This window comes from Toxotes jaculatrix, chromosome 3 (genome assembly GCF_017976425.1).
Source record: "Toxotes jaculatrix isolate fToxJac2 chromosome 3, fToxJac2.pri, whole genome shotgun sequence".
NCBI lineage: Eukaryota > Metazoa > Chordata > Actinopteri > Toxotidae > Toxotes > Toxotes jaculatrix.
The window spans coordinates 29,325,383-29,351,378 of record NC_054396.1 but is presented as its reverse complement, the minus strand read 5'-3'; the positions used below and the strand labels follow the sequence as shown (position 1 = coordinate 29,351,378).

At 44.2% G+C, this 25,996-nt stretch overlaps 1 protein-coding gene across 2 annotated transcripts in view; it reads left to right on the top strand.

The window, feature by feature from the left end:
- LOC121179239 (dedicator of cytokinesis protein 3-like) overlaps positions 1 to 25,996 on the top strand; it is a 131,217-nt gene that overhangs the window by 35,554 nt on the left and 69,667 nt on the right. For both annotated transcript variants that reach the window (XM_041033954.1, XM_041033955.1), the window contains 2 exons: positions 12,440 to 12,523; positions 17,066 to 17,106. In XM_041033954.1, the coding sequence (XP_040889888.1) occupies positions 12,440 to 12,523; positions 17,066 to 17,106 (125 nt within the window). The remainder of the gene's footprint in view (positions 1 to 12,439; positions 12,524 to 17,065; positions 17,107 to 25,996) is intronic.

The window sequence follows — 25,996 nt, the reverse complement described above, 5'->3', positions numbered from 1 at the left end:
GCAGCTATCAGACATTCTTCTATTGTTAGACGTGTAATGGACTCAGTGCCTTAAAAGAGCAAGAAGGTTTTTGGCTTCAGTCCTGTAGTTCAACGATCATTTCACCAAGTGTGGAGGTTTCTGCTTTCACTGACTTTTCCAGACATCTGATATGAAATAAATCCTCAGCCCCCCCACCGCCACAGAAAGTCATTGATTTCTTAATGCTCCTACCTTTTAGCCTACCACTTTTAGCTAAACCAAGACACTGTCATTTTTATATTTATTTATTTGTGATTCTTCGTGGCTTATTGATATCATTGATTTGCACTCTCACTGCTCCATAAATCAGTTTTAAACATAATGTTAAAGTTCTGATGTGTAGTGCTGTGACATCTTCTCTGTGTCGTTGGTAAAGTGTGTGAGGGTCTGAGGCGGGTTGTGAGGACCATGTGCACGTGTCACACATTGACAGGACACACTGCTTCCAACACACACACAGATTAACATGTTTCTGGGCTTTAGAAATAATGGCCAGTGGTATGGGAGAGAGAGAGAGAGAGAGAGAGAGAGAGAGAGAGAGAGAGCGAGCTGTGAGAAAATTCAATTAGAGTTGGAGAGAGACGGCAGGATGAAGGAATGAGTCGCGACAGATTTACAGTACAGCAGCCGTCCCACGGTTTCATTTTCCTGCTGTAATAATACACATGGATGTTATTTTATCACAGATGCCCACAGACGACTCTGTTACCTTTGATGTAAACCCCCCCCCCGCCACCCCCCTGTACCCCCCCATCCTGTTCTCAGCCTGAATTCACAGTGATTAACATCCTAACCTAAACCACGACACATTTCACAGAAATTATTCCACACTGCAGATTTGCAATTTATTTTTTCACGTCTCTATAAATCTGAACTTTTGATCCACTCTCAGTCCTGATGCTAACCCCTCCACTGACCTACACATGACCCCACACTCCTCTAACCCTCACTCTAACCCTTCCTTAATCCCAGCTCTTGTTGTTGTCACAGATCAGGGTTTATAATCTGTTTTACAATCAACCCAACGTTCTGGTTGTGTTACATTTCTGCTCAAACTGTAAAGGGACATAAAGCAACTTACCACCTTAACAAGCTAAATAACCAGAGGAGACACGCAGCAGAAAGGTTTACTGAGGGATCCCTGTGTCGTGGTGTGACTCTGCTTCTCCCTCACAAACCTCCTGACATGAGAGCGAGAGCTTGTCTTTTCTCAAACAGAGTTATGACTGGAAAACAACAAAATCACGATCATCAAAGTCCCTTCAGTACGAGGTCAGGTTGTCGCCGCTCAGCGACTGATGACACGAGGTTGTGTTCGTGCTTAGCATCTGTCTCTCAGCACGGAACGTGTCTGACATGGATAAAACCATATAATAAATATGAAAACAAAGAGGAGACAGCTGATCTGCAGTCAGTCTGTCTCACTCTGCAGATTTATCTTCTCAGAGATACTGCTGTCTGTTCTGCCTTTGTGATTTCACGGTTCAGTCTTTTACTGTTCAAACCAGAAATGATTTATCAACAAGTTCTTTGTTGCCACTGACTTTGATCGTATACATTTGTGCTTTAATAAGGACAAAATGCCACTTCTACCCAGAGGGGAGGGATATTTTAAAATCTTCACACCAGCCAGGTTTCCACTAAACTGGCAAAATAAAGTGCAAATGAATGTGATTTTCATTTGAATATTTCTATTTAGAGAAATTTTAAGCCCCACATGAAGCTCCTTTCCCCTAAAATCTAGTTCATTCTCCTTTCGAAGGCCCTGTCTTTGGTGCCCTGTGGCAGAAGAGATTACCCCGCATTCTACTCTGAGAGGTTTTATTTTCTATGATAGTTTGACCTTAGCTGCTCGCGCTCAGGGAGTTTTCCCGTCTTATAAACTGTCCAGTCAGTCACATTGGTGTGTAAAACTGGCTTCACTGCTACTTACAGTGAAACGTCACCGTCTGGAAAACTGAGCCGTGTGATGGGAGGTTTGTGTCGGACGCTGTGAGCTCAGTCCAGCTCCGTGTTTCCACCCCTGGGCGAGGTTTGGCATTTTGGTGGGAAGCTGTTTTGGCTGCCTGTCTGTTACTGTTGAGAGGATTAACTTCTGGGGCATTTTTCCCTGTAGTGTTGCTGTAAGGCGAGGTGGGGGGGGTGGGGGGGGGGGGGGGGGGGGGGGTCACAGCAGGGGGTGGTGCCGCTGCGGTTCGTTGTTTCTGTGACTGGTTTGATGCCACTGTACTTTCCAACTGACTTTCTGGTTTGTTTTTATCGAGTGGGGTCATTTTGAATTTAGACTTCCTCTTCCTCCTCCTCCTCCTCCTTGTCCCCCTCCTCCTCCTCCTCCTCCTCCTCCTCTTCCTCCTCCTCCTCCTCTTCCTCCTACCCCTCCTCCTTCTCCTCCTCCTCTTCCTCCTACCCCTCCTCCTCCTCCTCGTCCTCCTCCTCGTCCTCCTCCTTCTCCTCCTCCTCCTCTGTCTCTGGCTGTTCTTTATAGTTTTAAATGGCTTCCTTCCTTTTGTTTTCTGTTTCTCTTCCTGCTGTGCTGTACATCTCTATCTGCTCTGTCTCTCCCTCCATCCCTCCATCCTTCCATCCCTCCATATCAGTGACCTTTGAACGTAATGCTCGTTTTTCATCTTATATTCCGTCTCTGCTCTTCCTCTGCTGTGACATATAGAGATTTCTATTTTCATCTCTGAGACGTTCAATTATCTCGATTACTTCAAGCAAAATACACATCTTCAAGCCTCCGAGCTTCACCAGTCAACCCCTGCCCGTCCTCCTCCTCCTCCTCCGTCCTCCTGTCCTGTCTCACCTCTTTCCTCTCTTCTTAAATCTCTCTCCATCCCTCTTCTCTTGTCTTCTGTCCTTCGTCCTCGCTGAGTTGAAGTTTTGTGCCTGAGAGCAGCTGTGTGCTGCATCCTGAGTAACTTTTGACAGAGAGAACAGGGACGGGTGATGGAGTGCTCTGACTGAGAGCAGATAAAGGCACCGGTGACCTTGTCCGTGATCGTCGGAGGATAAATTTCTTAGATGACAGCAGCAGAGCTTCATACTTCTCTGCAGAATTCTCCACCACAAAATACTTTTCTGTCTTCTGTCTCTTTTGTTTCTTACCCTGAAGCCTGCAAATACTTTTTCTTCTTCCACTCACTTTTATTTATTTAACGGTTTAGAGTCTAATCTAAAACTACGTAGCGTATCCGTCCCTCTCTGTCTTCCCTCCCTCGTTACTCGTACCTTCCCGTCTGCAATATTTGTCTTCTCATTTGCTGAGTCACTCCCTTATTTATATTTTCATGCGATATCCCTCCATTTTTTCAGATTTTCTTCCTTCTTCCCTTAATTTTCTCCTCCCCTTATGACACATCATTCCGGATTCACTCCCCCTCTCTTCCCCTCTCTTCCCCTCTCTCCCATTCTCCTCCATCGCTCACTCTCGTCCCGATGGCATCTAATTCCCCAGTGATATTGTCACTGTATATCAGGTTTCATGGGCTTATTGCTCAGGCCTACACATAAGTTTCTGCCTCCCCCCTTTTCACCCAGAACTCCTCCATCATTTCATCCCCCGATCCCTCTGTCCTCTCCTGTCCTGCTCTCCTAGAACGTCTAAATTCCTGGTAACTCTTCCAGTTTTTAAGCCTTAACATCGATCAGCTCATTTTCAGCCCAACCCCCCAGATTTCAATTTTATTTTTATTTTTGTTGTATGCTGCTAAGAATTCTATCACTGAGCCCTTCCCAACCAAAAAACCAACCACTGAGATCAGAAAATCTGTCAAAACTGGATTTTGCTGTTTATGTTTATGTCCATGAGTAATGTGGCTGGACTGTAATAACCCCCAGGACAGCAGACAGCCTCGTTTACTGTTTATTGTTTGTCTTTTTCTGTGTCATTGTTTTGTCCTTTTTCACAGTGACTTAGGTCTTTGGGGGAAATGGCTTCTCTCTCTTTGTGTGTGTGTGTGTGTGTGTGTGTGTGTGTGTGTGTGTGTGTGTGTGTGTGTGTGTGTGTGTGTGTGTGTGTGTGTGTGTGTGTCTGTGTGTGTGTGTGTGTGTGTGTGTGTCTGTGTGTGTGTGTGTGTGTGATGAGATGAGTTGCATATAATGAAAGTTGATGGTTCTAATGATCATTTACATGTGAGCTAATTCCCTGAGAGCGTGTATTTCCTGCTGAACGATCACAGATGAAGCTGTAATGAGTCGTTCATTTCCACGTCCTTCATGTCGTGATGCTCGCTCGGGGCTTTGGCTGAATACAGGTGCTGAATACAGGTGCTGCACCTTCAGACTAGTGAGCAGTTCTCTTGGTGAGTGAGTGGACTCGTCCTTTGAAGAGATCCACAGTTGATATTATCATAGTTAATACGACACTGAGGCTCATTGCCACACGTTGTTGTACCCGTGTCTCTGACAGCTGTTTACAGAGGACAGGGACAGTCTGTGGCATTAACAGCAGCAGGTTGTGTGAAATGTTAAGAACAAGAAACAGGGAATGAGTTTGATCTGTAAATCTCAGCAGAGAGCAGAGCACCACCTACAGGAAGTCACACTCCTGAGCAGCTACTGTTGCTCCTCTGTGTCCTGCGTCTGTTAGCAGCGCAGCCTTTATGTCCTGAAGGAACAGCCCATGAGCTCTGCCTCTTCACACACGCTCTGACCCGGTGATCTGGTCTTAATGATTAGGTCCAGATCATTCAGGTCTGTAAACCGTCCGTCGACTCCTGGAGCCGACTGTTCACATACGTCTAATAAATCCTGCACCTCAGCATGAATGGTTGAACATTTAACATTCATACTTTTTGTTTTGCTCAGCAGCAGGTGAGGAAACATTGTCACAGATGTTTACAGGTGTTGAGCCAAAACTAAACAGCGGCACTGGTTCTTCGTTCAAGCAGCTGAAAACTTTCCCTGAACGTTTTCCTGTTTATTGACTGATTATTGACAGATCTTAAAACATCCTGTTTTCTTTCAGAAGCAAGCGAAGTGGCTTCACACTGAATGATGAATGGACATTCAAAGTGTCTGTCCGTTCCCAGTCCGTCAGCTGTCTTTGGCTTGGACTGCTCGTGTTGTGTCAGTAAGACGTACACCTGCAGCTAAAATGCTGTGGATGGATGTGGACGGATGTGGACGGATGTGGACGGATGGGGACAGATGCTTGGTCAAAAGATGTTTATTCATTTTTTGCCAGTGATCCAACATTTCCAGCAGGTGATCTGTGTTTTTTCTGCCATTACTGACACTCAGAGCTTCACTGTCCGCACTGAGCTCCATGTGCTAGTTTACCAAACTCAGAAGACAACAATAAACAACAACAAACTATTATGCAGGCTTCTGTTTTCCAACTTGTGTTGAGCGTGGGCAGAGGTTTGTGCTCTGCTGAGGGCTTTTCAGCCAGAAGGCAAACATGATGCCTCTTTGCATGAGGGATCATCTGAGTTATCAGTTACAGGAAAAAGAGGAAAGCATCAGATATAAGGTTTCTTTAAAATGCTGCTAACATCTGGGACGCAGCGCTGAGAACAGGAAGTGAGCTGTGTCTTCTTCCTGAGCTGATTTTCCACATTAACAGACCAATATTTTCCAAACTGTACACAGATTCTTTTAAAGCCTGCAGCCGTGTGTGGATGTGTCTGTGTTTGTATGTTTGTGTGTGTGTGTGTGTGGATGTGTCTGTGTTTGTATGTTTGTGTGTGTGTGTGTGTGTCTCAGCACCCAGAACTCAGTCTGCTGTAAACGAGTGAAAGAAGCGGAGCAGATATCAACATCTGTCTCAGGCAGCTAATTATATAAAGTACAGAGGAGAAAGTACAGTAGAGGACGTCATGGACGTTACAGCGGTAACGTGTCCTCCATCACCACACAGATGCTCTGAGAATACTGTAGAAAACTGTGTGTTTAACAATGTGTTTATCTGAACTCTTCAGCCGAACAGACCCTGCTGGACGGAGGGTGCTGTTATTATTATCACAGTAATAGGCCAGTGTTGTTGTGCTGATTTGACTGTGGGAGGGAGTTAGCATGTCCTGGCCTCACACTGGACCGAGAGCTGTCACACTCTGCTGGCATTGACTGGATGGATAAATAAACTCTCTGTATTACTGAGAAGTGTGTCTGCCCGTGGCTTAATGTGTACACGCCACGGCCTTCACACGTAGAACATGTGACCAGACGCACATGTGCTACAGTTTCCTGACATCTGGGAAAACCAGGGCAGGGAAATCGAAAGCAAAGCTCCATCATCTGCTCCAGCAGAGCTACGCAGGGGTCATTAGCTGAGGCCTGAGTGTTAGTGCCAGCCATTGGAATGAAATATAAACTTAATGTTAAAACCTTATTAAAAACAGACCCACACTAACTCTGGTGAGGACGATAGATGCTGAGGTGTTTGGGTGAAAATGTGTTCGGGGAGATGTCCCCTGTGATGCTGTGTGAGGAGGAGGAGGAGGCAGGCGCAGCCGTTCTGAAAACAACAGGAAGTTAGTTATTGTACTTTGGCTTCTTCACTTTACTGTATTTTTAAACCCCTTTTCTTTGTGTTGGGTGAGAGGGGCGGCCCACGGTGTCAGACCTTTAAAACCTCTTCAAAAACCAAAACGTTTCCTTAACAACACAAAGGCTTTGCTTTGTGCTGTAGGAGTTTGTTGTTTTAGGTTTCAGTTTTTTCTCTGATAACACTGTCCTTAAACTACTGCTCGACTTCCTTCCCTGAAAACTACTCACTGCTTGATTGAATGCTGTTTCCTATAAGCCATTACCTGGATTAAACTTTCATGATGAGTGTGAGAGGGACTTGTGTGTGTGAGCTCTGCCGGCAGCTTCATCCAGTCAAACCTTTGCCTTAATCTCCAGAGAGATAATTAGAATGAAATACTGATATTTTTAAACTTTAAATGGACGCCACTGTGTGTTACCGTCGCAGGTCAACATATGATTCCACATCTGTAGCTGCAGCACAGTGTTAGATTCTCAGACAGATTCCAATACTGATGTTAAAATCTTTGTAAGTCTAAATTTGAATAACTTTTATTCAAATCAATGCTCTGTCCAACTGATCGTCTCACCCGTTCATGGACAGCAAGCAGCTGGCATTATCCAGAGTTAGAAGAATAATTATTAGCATATGTTGTACATGCTTTTATCATGTAATCAGTCCATAAACAAAATCATACCTGTGATTGAAACTATTTCAGGTGAACAGCCACAGTTAGTGCAGCCAGTCAGGTGTATTCGGTTGTTGTGGCTGAATGTCATCAGTTAGCTGCACATGCTGTGCACATCATGAGAAAACCACAGGTCTAACTAATAACAGTTTGTTTGTTTTACTGTTGTTTTTGTTTTGTGGTCAAAACTGGGCTCAGAATGAATCCGTGGTTGTTCCCACTGAAACTCTCGTGCCCGTCAGCGTGCACGCTTCTTTTCAGCAGCCGCCTGATTCAGATTCATTGCACACATTCTCTCTGGGGAGCTGCCCAGGATCAACCACCCTTACCATAGTTTACTGAGACTTCTCTAGTCGAGCAGTTTGGGGGTTAAAGTGCAAGTAAGTATTTTTCCCATTTAGCCTATTAATAGCAGGGAGCAGATCTCCAGGCTCGACATGACACGCTGAGGCCCGCGTCCCATCTGTGCGGTACAGTTTATCTCAGCTGTATGTGGGTTGGTGTGTGCCGTCTGTGCCGCCCCGGTCACCACTGTGGATTCATGGACGTGGCCTAGTTCTGCTGGCTGCCACTGCTGATGCTGAGAAAGACTTTTCTCTTCTCTCCCGCGCTGTTACCACGCTCTGCCTTTCAGTGCTTTTCATTTTCACCCCCCCACCTCTTGATTCACTGTTTCTGTCTGACATTTCATCTTACAGTAGGTTGTTATGCAGCTTAAAAGCTTACAGGAAATCTGCCTCACATGCATGCACGCTGGCATACAATCACCGCACATGCATATGAATAAATAAAGGAACACGCGTGGCTCTGCTCAGCGTCTTTGGGTCTGAATCTCTTTTCCTCTCTCCCGCTCTCTGTTTCCTCTGATTTGTTTTCACTTCATCACACTAGGGTGAGATCTGAGGCATGATGACACACACACACATGCACACACACACACACACACACACAATGTGCATGCTATGCTGTGTACATAGAAACTGATTTGTAGAGAAAAACAAGCATCTTCTGTTCACGCTCTCGCTCTGTTTCCATACATATGAAATAAACTCTCTCTAACACACATCCACAGGCAGATATACACACAGATACAGTATACACACAGATATACACACAGATATACACACAGATATACACGCAGTCTTACCAGCATCATCTTTCCATTTCTGACTTTTCTCTTTTTTCTTGTCCTCGCTCTGAAGATGTACACAGATCTGCACCTCACACTGGTTCTCAGACTCATGCAAACACACACACACACACACACACACACACACACACACACACACACACACACACACACAGAGCCCCGCTCACACCCGAGGGATTCCCATTTATTCCCTTTCATATGCTTATTGATGGAACACACAGCTAAATGTGTGTGTAATGTTTCTTATGCAGCCACATTTTGCAGCATCAAGCAGACGATGCATAATACATGAGCACAACTTCCACATAATGAAACATAATATGAAATAGTCCTGGACTGTTTACAGTAAGAGGAAAATCCATTAAGGGGGAATTTCGTGTTTTTACTCACCTCATTTTCTTGCATGTCACATCATTTAAGCTTTAAACTGTTATTAATGCGGTTCATGGCTCCACGGATGACGGCTCACACACACGACTTCTGCGTTTTCAAATGAAATAAGACACTGCTTCTGCAGAAGCTTCGCATTACGGAGAGCAGAGCCTACACTTTACCCCACGCTCACTGCACATGTTCACAGAAAAGCTTTGACCTGATGCTGCAGCAGTGAGTGAACATCTGTCACTGTGCTAGAACATCTCATCACTTCAGCAGAGATACAGCGATGACAGTGTTCAGTTTTTTAATCCACTTTATCGTCCATTTAACTACAAGTGTAGAAGAAAACACACCGATGTGTTTCATAAAAAATAATAATTAACATTTTTGATTTGCTGATTATCCCTAAATCCCTAAAATTGTTTTCTTCTGTTTTTTTATTTTTAATTTTTACTTTGTGTTAATGACATACTTTTGGTGGAGTAGCTAAGTTTTGTGTTGAAGGGAGAAAAAGCTACAGCAAAGTTTCAGTAGGTATTTGTTAATATTCACACTGCTGCGAACACGGTTTAGTCGTGTCACTGGCCGTATTGTGTGTCATCATCTGAGCTGAATGAGAATGTGATTATAAAGCCACGGTGCTGTAGCACTGACAGCTGGACGCTTGTACCTGACAAACCTGATCACAAACCTGATCAACAGTTTCCCACAGAACAATGTGTGAGTCTGGTTTTGGTCAGATCTTCTTATTCTGGTGTTTGTAATCACAGATGGCCTAAATGTTAATGTGATGTCACTCCACAGTGGCACATCTGTACTGTGTACGTATCAGACGAACCAAACAGCATCTTTCTGCCAAATGTCCCGTCTTTGTTCTGCGTATGAAAATCCTCTTTCTGGATAATTCACAGTCGTTAAACTGTCAAACGTCGTCTGCAGGTTTGGTCTGGGTGAATCTCTGGAGCAGCAAGTAAATATGGAAACAAAGCTTCTGCAGTCGCACCCAAAATTAAATTATCCTGTCAGGGAAAATGAGTCATTCAAGGGCCACACACACACACACACACACACACACACACACACACACACACACACACACACACACACACTCACACTCACACACACACTCACACACACACACACACACTCACACTCACACTCACACACACACTCACACTCACACACACACACACACACTCACACTCACACTCACACACACACTCACACTCACACACACACACACACAGATTGTTGCACACAACAGCATTCATTATTTCTTTCTCTAGTGTTTCTCACACAAACACACATTAAAGCCACAGGCTAAGTGTGTGACTGTGACTGACAGATGTGAGCCATTTGTCCAGACCATTGACCCAATCCACTGGATAAACTGAATGCCAATACCAGTCGCATAGAGCAATGCTAATCCCTGTGTTCTGTGTGTGTCTGTGTGTGTGTGTGTGTGTGTGTGTGTGTGTGTGTGTGTGTTCTGCGTGTGTGTGTTCTGTGTGTGTGTGTGTGTGTGTGTGTGTGTGTGTGTGTGTCTGTGTTCTGTATGTGTGTGTCTGTGTGTGTGTGTGTGTCTGTGTTCTGTGTGTGTGTGTCTGTGTCTGTGTGTGTGTGTGTGGGTGTGTTTGACTTCTCTCCTCTGTTTCTTCTTTTCTCTGGAGGACTCTCAGCTTTGTGACAGTCTCGACAGAAAGAGAAAAAAAAACTAAAACAAGTCTCAGGAAAAAGTGAAGCAACAAACCTGAAAGAGTGAAACTGATGAGAAAGTGTTTAAATGGAAGGTAAATCTGTATCAACCTCTTTTCTTTATTAATGTAGATTTATTTATAACTGCACTTTTTGTAATGAGAAGAATCCAAATCAGATCTTCCAGCATGGTTCAGATCTATATTCTGTTTTACTGGGATTAAACTTAATCTGGAAAATCTGCATAAATATAGAACATTTTCATCATCAGGTCTCATACATTATCATTTTCAGCTTCCAGCTTTCAGAAAGCCTTTGGTTCATTCACTGCCATCAGTTAATACGTGTCTGATATCTGAGCTACAGAAAACAGAAATGCATCTAATCATAAATCTCCGGTTGTTTGCAGAGATCGTCATCTGTTTCTCACTAATCATGTTTCAGAACAGCCTTCCCCAGCTGCTGTCGTGGCGTCAGCCGTAGTTTCTGATTGGGCACATGAAGTATTTCCTTTCAGAGTCTGATCCGGAGATAAAATTGATGATGAGAGTTTGTTTTGCTCCAAAAAAAAAACAACCACAATGTAAACACAACAAACTCCGGTGCTGTGTGGCGGCTCATGTACGGCGGCTCTCACTGGTTTTCACAAACCTGCTGTGACATGAATCGGTTTTATGTTCTGTCAGTCGAGAAATATAGAAATTTCCAAATTTCCCCAAGGGACCTCCCAAAGGGATTAATAAAGTATATTCTATTCTAGACAATCATCACCCATCAGCATTTTGACTGTTTTACATTCTTCTTCTTTCTCTTTAGCCTTTTGTTTTTATCTCTTCTTAGAAAATAAATGATATAATTACAGTGAATGTTTCCACGTGATCTGAACATCACAGCTTGATAACACTGGAGATTTATCTGAGTTCGCAAACTAACAGTATCAGTAACAGCTCTGCTCTGTGAATGGAGACAGTGACGGACGGAGAGCGGCGCTGATGAGAGAACGAGTGACTGTCACGAGGCCTCGAGGAGCGTGACCACGTCCCCGTCTTAAAGTCGGCTTTGTCTCCGAGGCCGATTTACCACAGACTGAAGAGAAAGTTAGGGCTGAAATAAAATGCTGTGACCTCAAGATGTGCGGCCCTCAAACACAAAGAGACTTTATCGACACAGCCAGTTAAACAGACAAAGACAGAACATATAGAGAGTTCAGATCTTGTCCCGTCTCGTTTCGTGTTCTACGTTTGGAACAGACGGCAGCTGTGGCCCGAGCTCAGCTCTTCACAGGCTCCTGTTTCAGGAGCAGAGAGGGCTGGTTTGCCTCTGAGTTTTATCTCTGACGTCCTGCTGAGCACTTTCACCACACACATTACTGGTGAACATGACAAGCTTTTGAATCCTCTGAACATGTGGGCTTGATGGTTTTAAAGAAGAAGAATCGTGTCAGGATTTCTAAAATCTGATGTGAATGAATTCCTCTGTGATTTTTACCTGTTGAATCGTGATTCCAGAGCAAAGATTCAGTGATGTGAATGTAGCATCAGTTTCATAGACCACAAAGGATGAAAGTGTTTGCTGGTTTAAACTTTAAGGGTCAAACAGAGATGCATCTTATTTTACGTCCTGCACAGAGTGACTTACAGCGACTGCAGCAACAGACGAAGCTCAGAGCTCTGTTGTTTTTTGGGTGCACTGGTGCAGTCATGAGGAATATTAGCATCCTGCCTGGTACAGGCAGTGTGGCTGTGCTCAGTCAGGCTCTGATGCTAACGTCATGCTGCTGTCACGGGACAGGCAGTGACGGTGGAAGGGATGTGAGCAGATGGGCACAGCTTCGTCTTTCATGTGGAATGTGAACTATGCTGAAAATGAAACTGAATTTTTTGAAGCATTAAAAAAAGTCTTGGCAGATTAATAAATGAACAGAGTAGCTGCTTCCTCGAAACTTCACAAACCGATCTCTGTTTCTTTTTCTCACCTTCACTCCTCTCAGCATCTCATCTTTTCCCTCTCTCTCTCTCTCTCTTCTTCTCCACAGTGATCTGCAGCTTCCGGGGCTCAGTGGCTCAGGGTTTGGCTCTGGAGGTGGGAGAGACGGTTCAGATTCTGGAGAAATGCGAAGGTAAAGCTTGCACCTGATGGACCATATGTATGTTTGATGTTACAGCAGTCAGTGATCAGTGGTTAGAAATAACTGCTGCATCTTTTCTTCAGACACATTTACACACACAAAGTAAGAATAAAAATCAGGAGGGTCCTGCACAGATGAAACGTGTCATCGATTGGACTGAACATTATATTTTCATCAGTTTCAAACTGTGCCCCACAAGAAAAGGACAAAATCCTATTAAAAACCCTTAAGAAATCTGCTCCTGAATGTGACTAACGTTAATTAAAGTCCGAGAGCAGCTGTTGTAACTGTTGATGTAACTGTTCACTGATCCTCCATGGTTCATTGAAACCTCACAGCTGCTGAGAGATTCACCATGTTTGACCTTTGGAGTCTTGCCCAGCGCCTGGACAGAAGTGGACCTGCTTTTTTCACCAACAGGTTCCTGCATCAAGTCCGAGTCCCTGTAAAAACATAGTGCTGAGTTATTATGTGCAGAGTGTTTCAGGAACATCAGCTCTGTGTGTTGTGCTCGATTCCTCTTCCATCTGAAAAGACGTTTTTATTTTTTGGTGGAAGCAGCAGGTCTGAGGTCTGAGCCGCAGGACTGAAGCTCGCTCTTTGCCCCCGTGAATCGAGGTGTGTTTCCCCCAGATTTTCATGTGGATTCCAGATAGAAAAGCTTCCACATGAATACTGCCCTGCCTGTGTTATCACAAACGCACACAGTAAACACCAAGTAATACTCATTGCTGTAAGCACAGTTCTCTTAAATAGAGTCCAAATAGCCTGTAATAGCCCAGCGCAGGCCTGGACCAGAGCCCAGGTTATTATCCAATGTTACTCCCATTGTTATTCCTGGTTCGACTCGCAGAAATTAGCAGCTGCAGCCAGGATGTGTCTGAGGCAGGAAATGTTGTCTTCTGCAGATAATGACTGAGTAAGTGCTCCATTAGCCACAGCTGGGCAGGCTGCACACATGGCTCCTGTGCCAGGGCCTGATTGTGCCTTTCTTCACCTGGGGGAGGATGGCCATGAGGGAGAGAGGGGGGAGACAGAGAGGGGGAGATGATCAGTAGATGGAAGACAGAACAACGTGGATTCACTTTGCTTCCCTCCCCTGGATTCTGCTTCCCCTGTGTTGTCTTCTCCAACAGTCTTCTTCACTTTCTCTTCTCAGTTGTCTTTGTTTTCCTCTGTCGTCTTCTCAGCTCTTTTTTTCCTTCCTTTCCACTTCCCTGGTTCCTCCTCTCTACATTATTCTCTCCTCCTTTGTCTGGTTTCCTTGAATTCACAATTGACAGATTCACATTGAAGGCTGAGCTGACATGACGTCCAATCAACTTCCAACTTACTCCTGTAATGTCCTTGTGTCAGGGGACATATGTGATTATCTGAGCCCTTGTGGTACAAGCTGGCATCACAGTTTTCCTTTTAACACGCACTGATTATCTGGACTAACCAGGACTAACTTCCCCTCAGCTCCTGTCATTATCTGAACATTCAAACATTCGGCCTGAGAGCAGATATTTCCGAGAGTGTGTAATGGGTAGATATTTATATTGAGGCAACATCTTTTCTAAAATGTGTTTTTTTATAAAAAACTGGTCATTCTGACTAAGAAATGTCATCAGTGATCATTTTATCTCCTCCCTCTGTTTTCTCATCATTTGTTTATGGGTTTTTCTGAGCTCACACTTCTGGATGAACAGGACGCGAGTGGATGTGTCATCGTTGCAAATTCAGCTGCTGCAGAAACACTGCAGAGCTTTTATCCAGAAAGTGCACTCAGTGTTCAAGATGCAAGGAAAATCTCTCCCAGGATCGGCTTTCCCCGCCTTCCTGCACAGTGACTAGGACTTTGCTGCTTGCACTAATGCCAAATTACCCTCCCCTGTGGCTATAATGACAGTGATATGGAGATGGCAGCCAGGCTGCAGGAATGCAGTCCTCACGTTATAATATAGATTACAGTCATAACATCTGAGAAAGCATTAGCCTTCAATTAAGGTCGTAGCAGCAATTTAAAGAATGAGATTTTGACTCTCAGCACTGTCAGCATTACTGAAGCATCAACAGTCACAGCTAAGAACAGAGCGAGAGAGAGAGAGAGAGAGAGAGAGACGGCTGGACTGACATAAACAAAGTGTTCCTGCTTAATTACTTTATATCAGCTGATTGTTTGATGCAGAGTTTACAACTTGACGGTCGTAGTTAGCCACCGGCCAACAGTTAGGAAATGAGTGGCTCCCTCTGAACAAATAACTAAAACCATGTCAGCCAGGAAAACACTGAGTGTTGATGCATGTCAGAACCAAAAAATAAAAAAAGCTGGAAGAGCAAAAGATGGAAAAGAGGCTGGAAGTCAGGAGTGAACAGTGTGAATCATCTGTTCCAACTTTTCTCAAGTTTTTCTTAATGTTTGCACAGTACACTGATTTAACACTAATATACTGATTGAACACTAATATATTGATTTGACACTAATCAGTCAGTACCTGTGCTCTGTGTTGTCTAAACTGAAGATGCTGCGTTCACAGTGCGGAGCTCGGTGGCTCAGGTGCAGCTCACACTTCTACTGAATCACTGTCATAACTGTAATCGCAGTGAAAACGGCCTCTCGGGTAATATTACTGCATCACCAAGCAATTTCTTTTTCATAAACCAGCTCTACGGGGATATGATGCATCATTTAGGGCTCCTGTTTGGCTGATTTGATAGCTTGATGGAAACCTGCATTTATTGTATAATGTTGTATTCATAGTGTGTTCAGTCTGAACCTGCATTAACTCCACTCCAGTCCCCCCCTCCCCAAATGATTTACACTGATTATTTTTGTGAATTATTTTGATAAGTGTACAAAATGATTATTTTAATAACCTCTGTGAGCCGTGGACACAGGAGGCGAGATGATTACTCCTCTTCAGAGAAAGGCTGTGTGACAATGGACAAATTAGACACATATATGCACCTGTGTGCACATGGAGGCACCACACACACAAGCACCTGCTCTGACATCTCTGCCTCCGTAAATATATAATAATCATATACACACTCCCACATACAAATGAATGTTTTCCCCTGTCTTTCCGTCTTCTTTTGTGTTTTTCATACTCAATAAACACACACAGAAACACACAGAAACACACTGAAACACACACACACCCGTCCTCATTTCAACCCTCACAAATAGGTCCAGACACTGCTGGTCCAACCCCAGTCTGATTACCATATAGATGAGAGGCTGGGGAGTAAACACAGCCATCTTAACGAGGGTGATGAATGAATCTTGATTGGTTATTAATTAACCAGCCAATTAAGTTTCCATCTCCATATTCATATCAGATTATGGAGAACTGCTGAGAAATGGATCTCATGATTTAGCAAGAAGATAAGATGAAAATAAACATGAAGTGCTCAGGCCTCTGCAGCCGTCGCCCTGGCATCAGGGAAATTACCTGTTTTTTCTCAACTTTTTCTGAAATGTCTTTAAAGGTGACGCCGTGCTGATTGAGATTTGATTGGCTGTCCAACACACTTTTGTAGTCTGAGAAGGTCAAAGTGATAATTTGCATCATTTTGATATAAACGTCTCTTTTGCTTCACTCTGTCTCTGACAGACAGCGGTCACCCAAGCTTCACATTTCCAGGAGCCAGAGACACAATCATTTTTATTTCCACTTGGATGGAGACAAATGATGTCCCCACAGACTGAGACGGTGTCTGGGTGCTTTCCTGTACATATTTAGTCCCTGGATACAAGTCATTTTCAGCTGTCAAGGTTTTACTTCAAGTTGAATCAACTTCCATGACAGCTTTCTGCGCCACAGAGGCATCTGATGAATGTCCATCCAAGTGGAAAGAACTGTTGTGCTCTCAGAGACTCACACACACACACACACACACACACACACACACACACACACACACACACACACACACACACACTTCAGGCAGGGCTGCAGCTGAACCTTTACTGTCTAAATGTCCACGGCTGATTGCTGATTGATTGCTCGACTGCTGGTTGTTTTCCTCTGCGTCGTGCTGATCGATACCAAACACAAACTTTATCATTTTCTATTTTTATAAAACTTGAGTGAATACAGTCCTGTTTATCACCAACCTTCCACCAACACAATTAGAGAAGAGTACTGTAGCATATTACTGTATTTTATTTGGAGATATTTGCTTATTGTTGAAATAAACCTTTTTTGGTGAATTATTGATCTGAAAAGACAAAATGAACACACATGAATCTCTGAGTCCCAGAGATTTAAAATACAGATGATATTATTCTATGCTGTGACCAGTTCGCCGTGTCACTGTAGACTTGCTGAACATTTTCCTTTGCATGTTTTTATAATGTCTCTCACTCTGTGAAGCAGCTGCTGGGTCCACTCAGATGGACCTCCTTTTTTTGTGTGTGTCAACAAAGATCCCCTTGTCACTTTGCATATTCAGTCAACCTGCTGACTCATGACTGTTTTTAACTCTGCTCTGAATCTCTGTGTTTGCTTCGCCGTCTTAGTCACTGATGTTTGTGTTTCCTTTCAGGATGGTACAGAGGATTTTCAACGAGGAAGCCAAATATCAAGGTAAGAGAGTCTGACAGACTCACGCTCTTCTCTCAGACTGTTTCTCCAACCACACTTTGTTCCTCTGAAACTTTTGCTGTTGACTTCTCTGTTTCCTCGTCATCATTTCTCTTTGTGTTTCTCTGTTGTGGCGATGTTTAGAAACGGGTTCTTCATATAGCCAGCATCTCTGACTGCATGTGCAGTGTGAAGCAGACTTATGTAAGTTGGAAGGTTAGAAGATTTAAGAGGTTGCCAAAGGGGGTTATTGATAATTGATAACATCAACTTACATTATGAAGTTTATGTCTAATCCTGCAGAGTATTTCACCTTTCACAGCCACGTCTTGTTGACATGGTTGGAAGAAAATGGGCCCAGAAACCGTCAGAGTAACTTTTTCCTGCCATCTTCGTTTTAATCTCCGCTACACGTGATGTTTTTTCTTAATGCTCCAAAAATCTGTAGAACATTTTTTCTGCTAAACAAACAAAGTGCGTTTAAAGTGAATGAACAAGCAGAGAGAATATTATGAAATGAGCATTATAAAGTAATGAAATGTACGAGAAAAATATATTCAAATTAAATTTTTATAGTGAAACAGGGCGAAAATGTCTTATCCCCAAAGGTGGCACGTTGGAGTCGTGACCTCAGTTTCTAAAATTCTGCCTGTGGCACAGAAGCAAACTACAAATGCTTGACTTTAGCAGAGACGTTGCATTTTGCACCAGCTGTAATCAGCTACTTACGCAGTCTAGTTTCCCTGAGGCCTGCTGTGCTACCTTCACATATAAAACTAGGGGGGCACTCTCCAGCCCCGCTGTGTGATGTTCAGATTGGCTGCTTATGCACCTTCACACACGCATCACACTTTATGCCTGTATTGATCCTGGACACCAGAGAGCTGAGGGTAGAGAGAGATGTGGAATGATATGGAACAGAAGTCCCTGGAGAGACATGAACTGAGGACGCTGTTCGTGTCCAGGCTTCCTGGACACCACGACTGTTAACACTGTGATAACTGAGGACTAATCTTACTCATTGTACTTATGAAGTGCTGTAAACGTGTTGGTCTGTAGTGTGACATCAGTGTGACATCAGTGAGACATTCAAGTTAACACGGCTGTAGTTTCGATCCCTGTGACCGTGAACATGTTTTCAGTCAGGAGCATCGGTGGCTGAGGGACGATGGCGTCTGATTTACAGCACGAATCTCAGTAGGAAACGTAACGTGACGTGTTGTTTGATGGAGCTCGGCTCGGTTAATAGTTAGCCCTGGTTTATATCTCTATATTTAGATGCTCCGTACATCACAGTAACTATGATAACATGTGACATGATGATGAGAGCTGCACAGACACAGTGTTGTTTGTAACAAACATGGCCTGTGGCTCCAGTTGATGATAACCTGCTGCTGCTGGATGAAACCCATGAACCTTGAAAAACTTCTTTCAAGAACGAAGGAAAGAATAACAATTTCCCAAACCCTGACAGGCGTTCCTGAAACTGCACAAGAGAATTCATTGATATAATGGCTGTGAAACATCCTCAGTACATAACTCAAGCACAGGAGTGGGTGTGTTGTGACCCGACTCTGCAGAGCACAGCCGGCGTTTTACAGGAGCAAACCTGCATTCAGGGCCCTGACAACATGATGCTGTACAGCACACTTTTTTATAACTTCCAGGAGAGACTGTGTGAAAGCGTGTGCCTTCACTGCCGTATTTAAACATGACGACCAGCTCTTCACCCTGCTTCATGTGTACAGAGCAGCTATAAACACTGTGGCCTTCTCATGTGCTCGGACGACATGTACAAATATTATTGTGCCTCTTTTTTACCCCTCATAAACAAAACACAAAAACACAACACAACACAAAACACTGTAAATAGTCTGATTAAATCCATAAACTTGCATCAGTTCTCCTTCCTGCTTTCTGAAGCTTCATGTTCGGAGCTGCCAGTGCAGCGTTAACGTGAATCACTGGGTTATGCTTTCACCCAAATTCACTCACAGTCTGTCTGCATAAAGGATATTGCACATGTAATCTGACTGGGAAGGGAAGTGAACCCCCAGCCTTTACAGGTTTATAAATTTTAACGTTGTAGATTATCATCACACAGACAGTGGGACCTACAGCGTGTGTCCTGTATGATAAATTGGTAGTTTGTCTTGTGAAACCTCTTCATAACCAGGGACTGGAAAATGTATTAGGACATGTAATTTAACGTAGCTCCATTCATAAGTTTAGAAAAACATGACATTACAGTTCAGCCTGTGCACCGAGAGAAACACTGATCATTACGTTGACATCCATTTAATGTCCATGTGTCTTACAGAACTTATCAGAGCACAGGCCTGACTTTGAGTTCTATTACCACAGTGTATTTTTAAGTGTTATGTGTGACGAGTGCAGCGCAGTGTGATTAGGTAATCATCAGCCTCCTAACAGGTTTTATTGAAGCAGACTCTCTGACCCTGTGCTGGGTCTGACTCACACGAACAGCTTTATATCATCTCTTTTTTTTTAGCAGCGTGTCTGGATCAGCAGCTAACGGGCTTCTGGATTTTTAGCCTTAAAAAAAAGAACCTCTTTTGTCTTTTGTCCTGCTCTGTCCCATTCTCCTCCGTCCTCCATCCTTCTGTTTTATTCTGCTTGGCTCCATCCTGCTCTGTGGGGCCATAAGAGGCTTTACTGTCTCGCTTTACTATCTCTAGACAGCAGTGTTTCCTGGAGTTGATGTTTTGGTTTCCAGATGTGTGTTTTGTGTTCTAGGTAGGAGAGGCTTTAACACAACAGAGATTATCTGCTGGGCTTTTGTGTTTTGTATTTCATCTTAGAGGAGAGGAGGTGAGACGTGATACTACAAATAAATCAGAAACACCTCTGCTTTGGTTTGCAGATTGTTTTAAATATGTCAGGAGTCGGTGGCACCGACCCACAAACACAGATCAGACAGTCGCACAGAAACGTACAGACCCTCGCTCTGTGGTTACCTGCTGCCGCGGCGACAGGCCAACACTGATGTGTGCTGCTGCTTTGAATGAGCATCAGCTTCCCATGAGCTGGTTGACAGTGAAGAAGTTTATACTTTGACATGAGCTTTCTCAGCTAATAGAGATTCGCTAAACTACTCATCAGATTTACAGGAATTTTACATGTGAGACAATGACCCACTGGTTAATACTGAACTGCTGACTCATCCCATCGGATGAATTCAAACTTTTCATTTTGGATATTTTAGATGTGTGTTCTTGTTTCTGATGCTGATGAATGTGCTTGTGTGTGACTGTGTTTTGTTGCTTGTGTGTGACTGTGTTTTGCTGCTTGTGTGTGACTGTGTTTTGTTGCTTGTGTGTGACTGTGTTTTGCTGCTTGTGTGTGGCTGTGTTTTGTGTCTTGTGTGTGACTGTGTTTTGTTGCTTGTGTGTGACTGTGTTTTGTGTCTTGTGTGTGACTGTGTTTTGTTGCTTGTGTGTGACTGTGTTTTGTTGCTTGTGTGTGACTGTGTTTTGTTGTCTCTGCTCTGCTGTGTCTCTTCAGCTGCACTGCTGCGTACATGAAATGGAAAACATTAGAGACGATCGTACAGTCATTTGAAGATGGTACCCATGTGCATAATGTATGTTGCATGTGGAAACACTAAGTAAGCGGGTACACTTTAAATCAAAGTAAGATGTCGTGCACAGAATAAATGTTTTAAAAAGCCGTTCTCCTCTCAGACAGGAACACACACAGGATTAAGGTCGACACTGTGAAAAACTCTAGCTTTTCTTGTGAAAATCAGATCTTGTTCAGAGCTTCCAAGTCTGCTCCTCCAGAGAAAACCCCGACTTATAGTGGACTAACCTAACAGCTTGGCTGTGGGCGGCACACTGCCATTCATTTCTGTAGGTTACAGCAAGGGCAATGGGATGCAGCATAGCAGGGATAATAAAAAAGAAGAAGATGAAGCTCAGGTCTCCTCATGCAGCTGAAATATCAGGGAGCCTGAGAGCACCGCGGTGCAGAGCTCTGTTTAACACAGAGATTCTCCCAACATGCTTCTGTGCAGCAGCTCTTTCACTTTCATTGCAACAGACACCGAAGCCCAGAAGAGTTAAACAGAATCAAACAGATGCGTCGAGTTTCAAAATCCTGATCTTTTAAACCTCCGTTCACATTATTTCTCAACTTTAGACGGATCAAAGTCCACAAAGCCTCGTCTTTCCCCGCTGCGTCTCAGAGTAACAGAACAGCAGGAGGCAACGAACTTAAACGCAGAAAATCCACAGAGAAGCAGCGTTAAAGAGCAGCCGGTGCAGTGTTTGATTTGAGACACCTGTGGCGTACTTCAAACACGATGTCATTACTGAGAAGAAATCTGAATTATGTTTGAACTGAATCAAGCTCAGCAGCAGCTGTGGAAGAAGCAGATTCAGAAACATGCTCCAGGAAAACGTCTTTACGATGTCAGGATGGTGGTTATGGGTACGAGAGCAACTCTACGACCCACAGAGAACAGCACAACGTCAGCGTGTTCATGTGTCTTCAATCATCCAGTGAAGTGAAAAGTAAAGTGAGAAACCACAACACGTGGAACTTCACTCTTTACACACTTCACTTTTGTTACAGTTTAAAGAGACAGGTGCAAATCTGTGTGCAAACAACAAACATTTAACGAGGCCCAGTTCTACAGAATACACAGCGTACAACAAACGTTCGTATCTTTGGCTGGTTGTGTTGTGTCGTGTGTTTGTGTGTCTGAATGTGAATGTGTGTGCAGTGTCTCTTCCTCTGCCTCTCTCTCCCAGCAGCGAGGCACCAGCCCAATCCTGTTAGTTCCACCCTAATCACCTGGTTTCTCTACAACAGGCTCTCTGGTCGAAACGAATCTCTGTGTCTCCCTCAGGAAATGCCTTCCTGCTCTGACTCTAATCCAGCAGCTGCAGAGAACTTCGCACTCTGAGGTTCATCAGCATTCAGATGAGCCCGAGCGTCAGGGCCACAGAGAGGGCAGCTCGCAGTCAGTGTCAGAGAGCAGTGTTTGGTAAAGCTCCAGTCAGCCACTTCTGTACTGTGCTGTTTACCTTCAGCTGTGAGAGAGTTACAGGAATCCATCCAGTACAACACCACCACCGACTGCACCGACTCCACCACCGACTGCACCAACACCACCACCGACTGCACCAACACCACCACCGACTCCACCAACACCACCACCGACTCCACCAACACCACCAGCAACTGCACCAACACCACCAGCAACTGCACCAACACCACCAGCAACTGCACCAACACCACCACCGACTGCACCAACACCACCACCGACTGCACCAACACCACCACCGACTGCACCAACACCACCACCGACTGCACCAACACCACCACCGACTGCACCAACACCACCAGCAACTGCACCAACACCACCAGCAACTGCACCGACCCCACAGACTCCACTGACCCCACCGACTGCACCGACTCCACCACCGACTGCACCAACACCACCAGCAACTGCACCAACACCACCACCGACTGCACCAACACCACCACCGACTGCACCGACTCCACCAACACCACCGACTCCACAGACTGCACCGACTCCACCAACACCACCGACTCCACAGACTCCACTGACCCCACCGACTGCACCGACTGCACCGACTCCACCGACTGCACTGACCCCACCGACTCCACCGACCCCACCGACCCCACTGACTCCATCGACTCCATTGACTGCACCAACTCTGTGGGATGTTGTCCATTTTGTGACATGTGATTTATTTATATGTGATATACCGGTAATGTTCATAGATGTTTGGCATCTGTCAGTATCCCTCCACCGTGACCTTTGAATGCAGTTTATAAGTTTGTCCTCAGAATAACAGCAGCAGGACTGGCTGCTCAGATGGACATGACCCCCTGAAGACTGTGTGTGTGTATGTGTGTGTGTGTGTGTGTGTGTGTGTGTGTGTGTGTGTGTGTGTGTGTGTGTGTGTGTGCGTGCGTGTGTGTGTGTATCTGGCTCTCTGGTGTCACTGATGCTTCCCCCTCAGCAGGGCAGTGAAGGGCATTGCGTGTGTGTGTGTGTGAGGTGACTGCTGATCAGCTGCCAAACTGAATACACACCTGTCTGCCAACTGCTCTAAACCAGGTGTAAACACACACACGCACACTCGCACTGTCGTCCAGTTTAAAAACCGTGTGCACGTGTGTGTGTGCGACCTGTCCACTCACCTTCCAGCAGAGATCAGATGGATCAGGGTAGAACACAAACACACATGCATGTACACATAAACACAATCAGTGTGTCCTTTGGGACTCTGAGTTCTGTCCATGAGTCACGGTCATCGATCCATTTAAACATGGATCAGCACAGTTCAGGTCACTGCTCTCAAATTCTGTCCTCTGCAAAAACCCAGAACCCGACGTCAGCATCACCGGTTCTCTCTGTGCATCACAGACGCTCATCACTCAAGATTTTTACCAAATCAGGATTTTCCTAGGATCCTAAATGTTTAGACAGCATAGTATCAGGTACACTGCCATAATCACTGCTGATGGTTTATAGAGTCGAATCATTCTGAATCTAATTTCAGGTCCAGTGATGCAGAAACAGCTGTTGGAGGTTTCCACGGTTTCTTAGCGTCCTTTGGCGACTGTTAGAGAGACACAGTCTCTGCGTCAGACAGAAAAAATTTAAATAAAACATGTGCAAATAGGATTTTAAATTTTAAGATCTTCGAGCTCTGCTTGATATTTCAGCCGCTTGTAAACTCAGCTTTCATGACAGACATTAAAGTTTAAAGCATCGTCCATTTGTTGTACCACAGGCACATTTTCTCTCATTAGGTTTTTCACTTATTTTTGTTTACTTGTCTGTAGTTTGTGCAAAACATTTACATAATTTTAACAGAATCATATTTGTGCCATCAACCAGCAAAGTTTTATAACTGAGGGGACATGGCCCAGCTCACTGTCCCAATAATCCCTTTATATCCCCCTTAGATGGACAGAGAGAGAGAGACAGAGAGATGGACAGAGAGATGGATAATCAGAACTTTTCATGCGTGTTCTACAGATTGGATTAGATCTATGTACAAAATACCATAAAAATGTTGTGCACCTGCTGAGACCTCTGAGCTTCTGTGTGATCACACTAACGTGTCGTTATTCATCTGGATTTCTGTTGATTTGTTAGATGATTTCATGATAAGATCATCGTGATTCACAGTGACAGTCGCGGCTCATTGTTGTTTTTTTGATAATGGTGTTATCAGGTCGCAGTTTGTGTTGGCTGGTTTGCGTTTCCACTCGTCTTTGCGTTTTTAAAACGGAGATATATCTTGGTGTGTTGGTGTGTGTCTGCTGTCGGGTTTTATCACCACAGTCACAAACAGCAGGCACAAAAGGCTTCGCTCTGCAGGGAATGATGCGTGGAGATTATGCTGTCTGGATCTGTGAGCTGCAAGCAGATTGTGTGTGTGTGTGTGTGTGTGTGTGTGTGTGTGTGTGTGTGTGTGTGTGTTTCTGTGTAATTTAGTAAGAGACAGAGGCTCTGTTCAAACTCAGGTGTTTACTGACACATATTTGTTTTGTCCAGGTGAGAAGGACAATATTCAAACTGAAAAATAAAAGCTTCTCTGTGGTGGACGTACAGTGTATGAGTGGCCCGGATGCTGTGGTGTGTAAAACACTTCAGCACCATATAACTGCACAGAGACTCCCCTACAGTCTGTTCTGAGTGAGACCCTGATCTGACCCAACCATGAGAAACAACCAGAAAGCTCAAGAACTTCTGAGTATAAAAACTGAAAAAGTCTCCGAAAGCCAAACACCACGAAATGATCAGAGGGTGAAACACAGTGTGAAACACAGCTGAGCACGATGAGAGTAGAGTCATGACTCATGACAGATATCACACTGGAGTGATGTGAGAGGGTTATGAATTCAACATGAGCGTGCAGACCGAGGCTGAGGGAGTCGCTTCCTTCACGTGGAACACATGTGATGTTCTAATCCACCTGCTGCACACGTGTGGTTTTCCTGTTGTACAAATGTAAAGTTGGTGTCATTCAGCTGACATCGCTCTGGCTCTGTGAACAGCTGCACGGAGCCAGTTCACTTCCACACAGATCAGCTGATACACACAGTGGATAGAAAGCAAGAAAATACTGTTAATCACAAAACTAAAAACATTCAAAGGCTACAAGCTCAAAAACACTGAGTGGAACTGCTGGTAATGAATGCATTCATATAAAAATAAACACTATAAATATCTGAACAACGGTCTAAAAAGATACACAAGGTAATGAGGCCATACAAATACACAAACACATATTGACATGGAGGATAACAACAGTTCCAACAATGAAAGAGAAGCAGAGTCTTGACGGGAATTCACTGAGACATTTCAGTCAAAACAGCTCAGACTTTTACCAAAACATGTTGAACAGCAGCAGGAAAGATGCAGGTGCAGCGCCGACGTTCCTCTTTGTTATTTCACAGAACATGTGTGTCTTTTGGACACTGCTGTCAGTTCATATCCCTGTGAAGTATGACTAGTTGTGTTCCCAAAAAAAACAAAAATCAGCCACGAGCAGAAATTTGAAAATTTAGCAGCAGAGTGAAAACTTGCTTCACACGAAGAGCGAGAGAGAAAACAGAGGAGAATGTTCACAGCTTCATTATGAAGCTGGTTTCAGTGGAAACGTCTCCTCATCACACTTTTCACAAAGATCCTCATTGTTTGAGAATCTAACAGCAACAAAAGATGAGGTTGTACGGCTCTGCAGTTGTGATGTAATCACTGTTATTTTATCATCCAGGCCGAGTCAGAACCACTGTGTGAAATTATAGACCGGAGAACATGATGATCCTACGAGGAGCTGAGCTCAGGAATTACACAATGCTTTTCTCTTCCTTCCAGCAA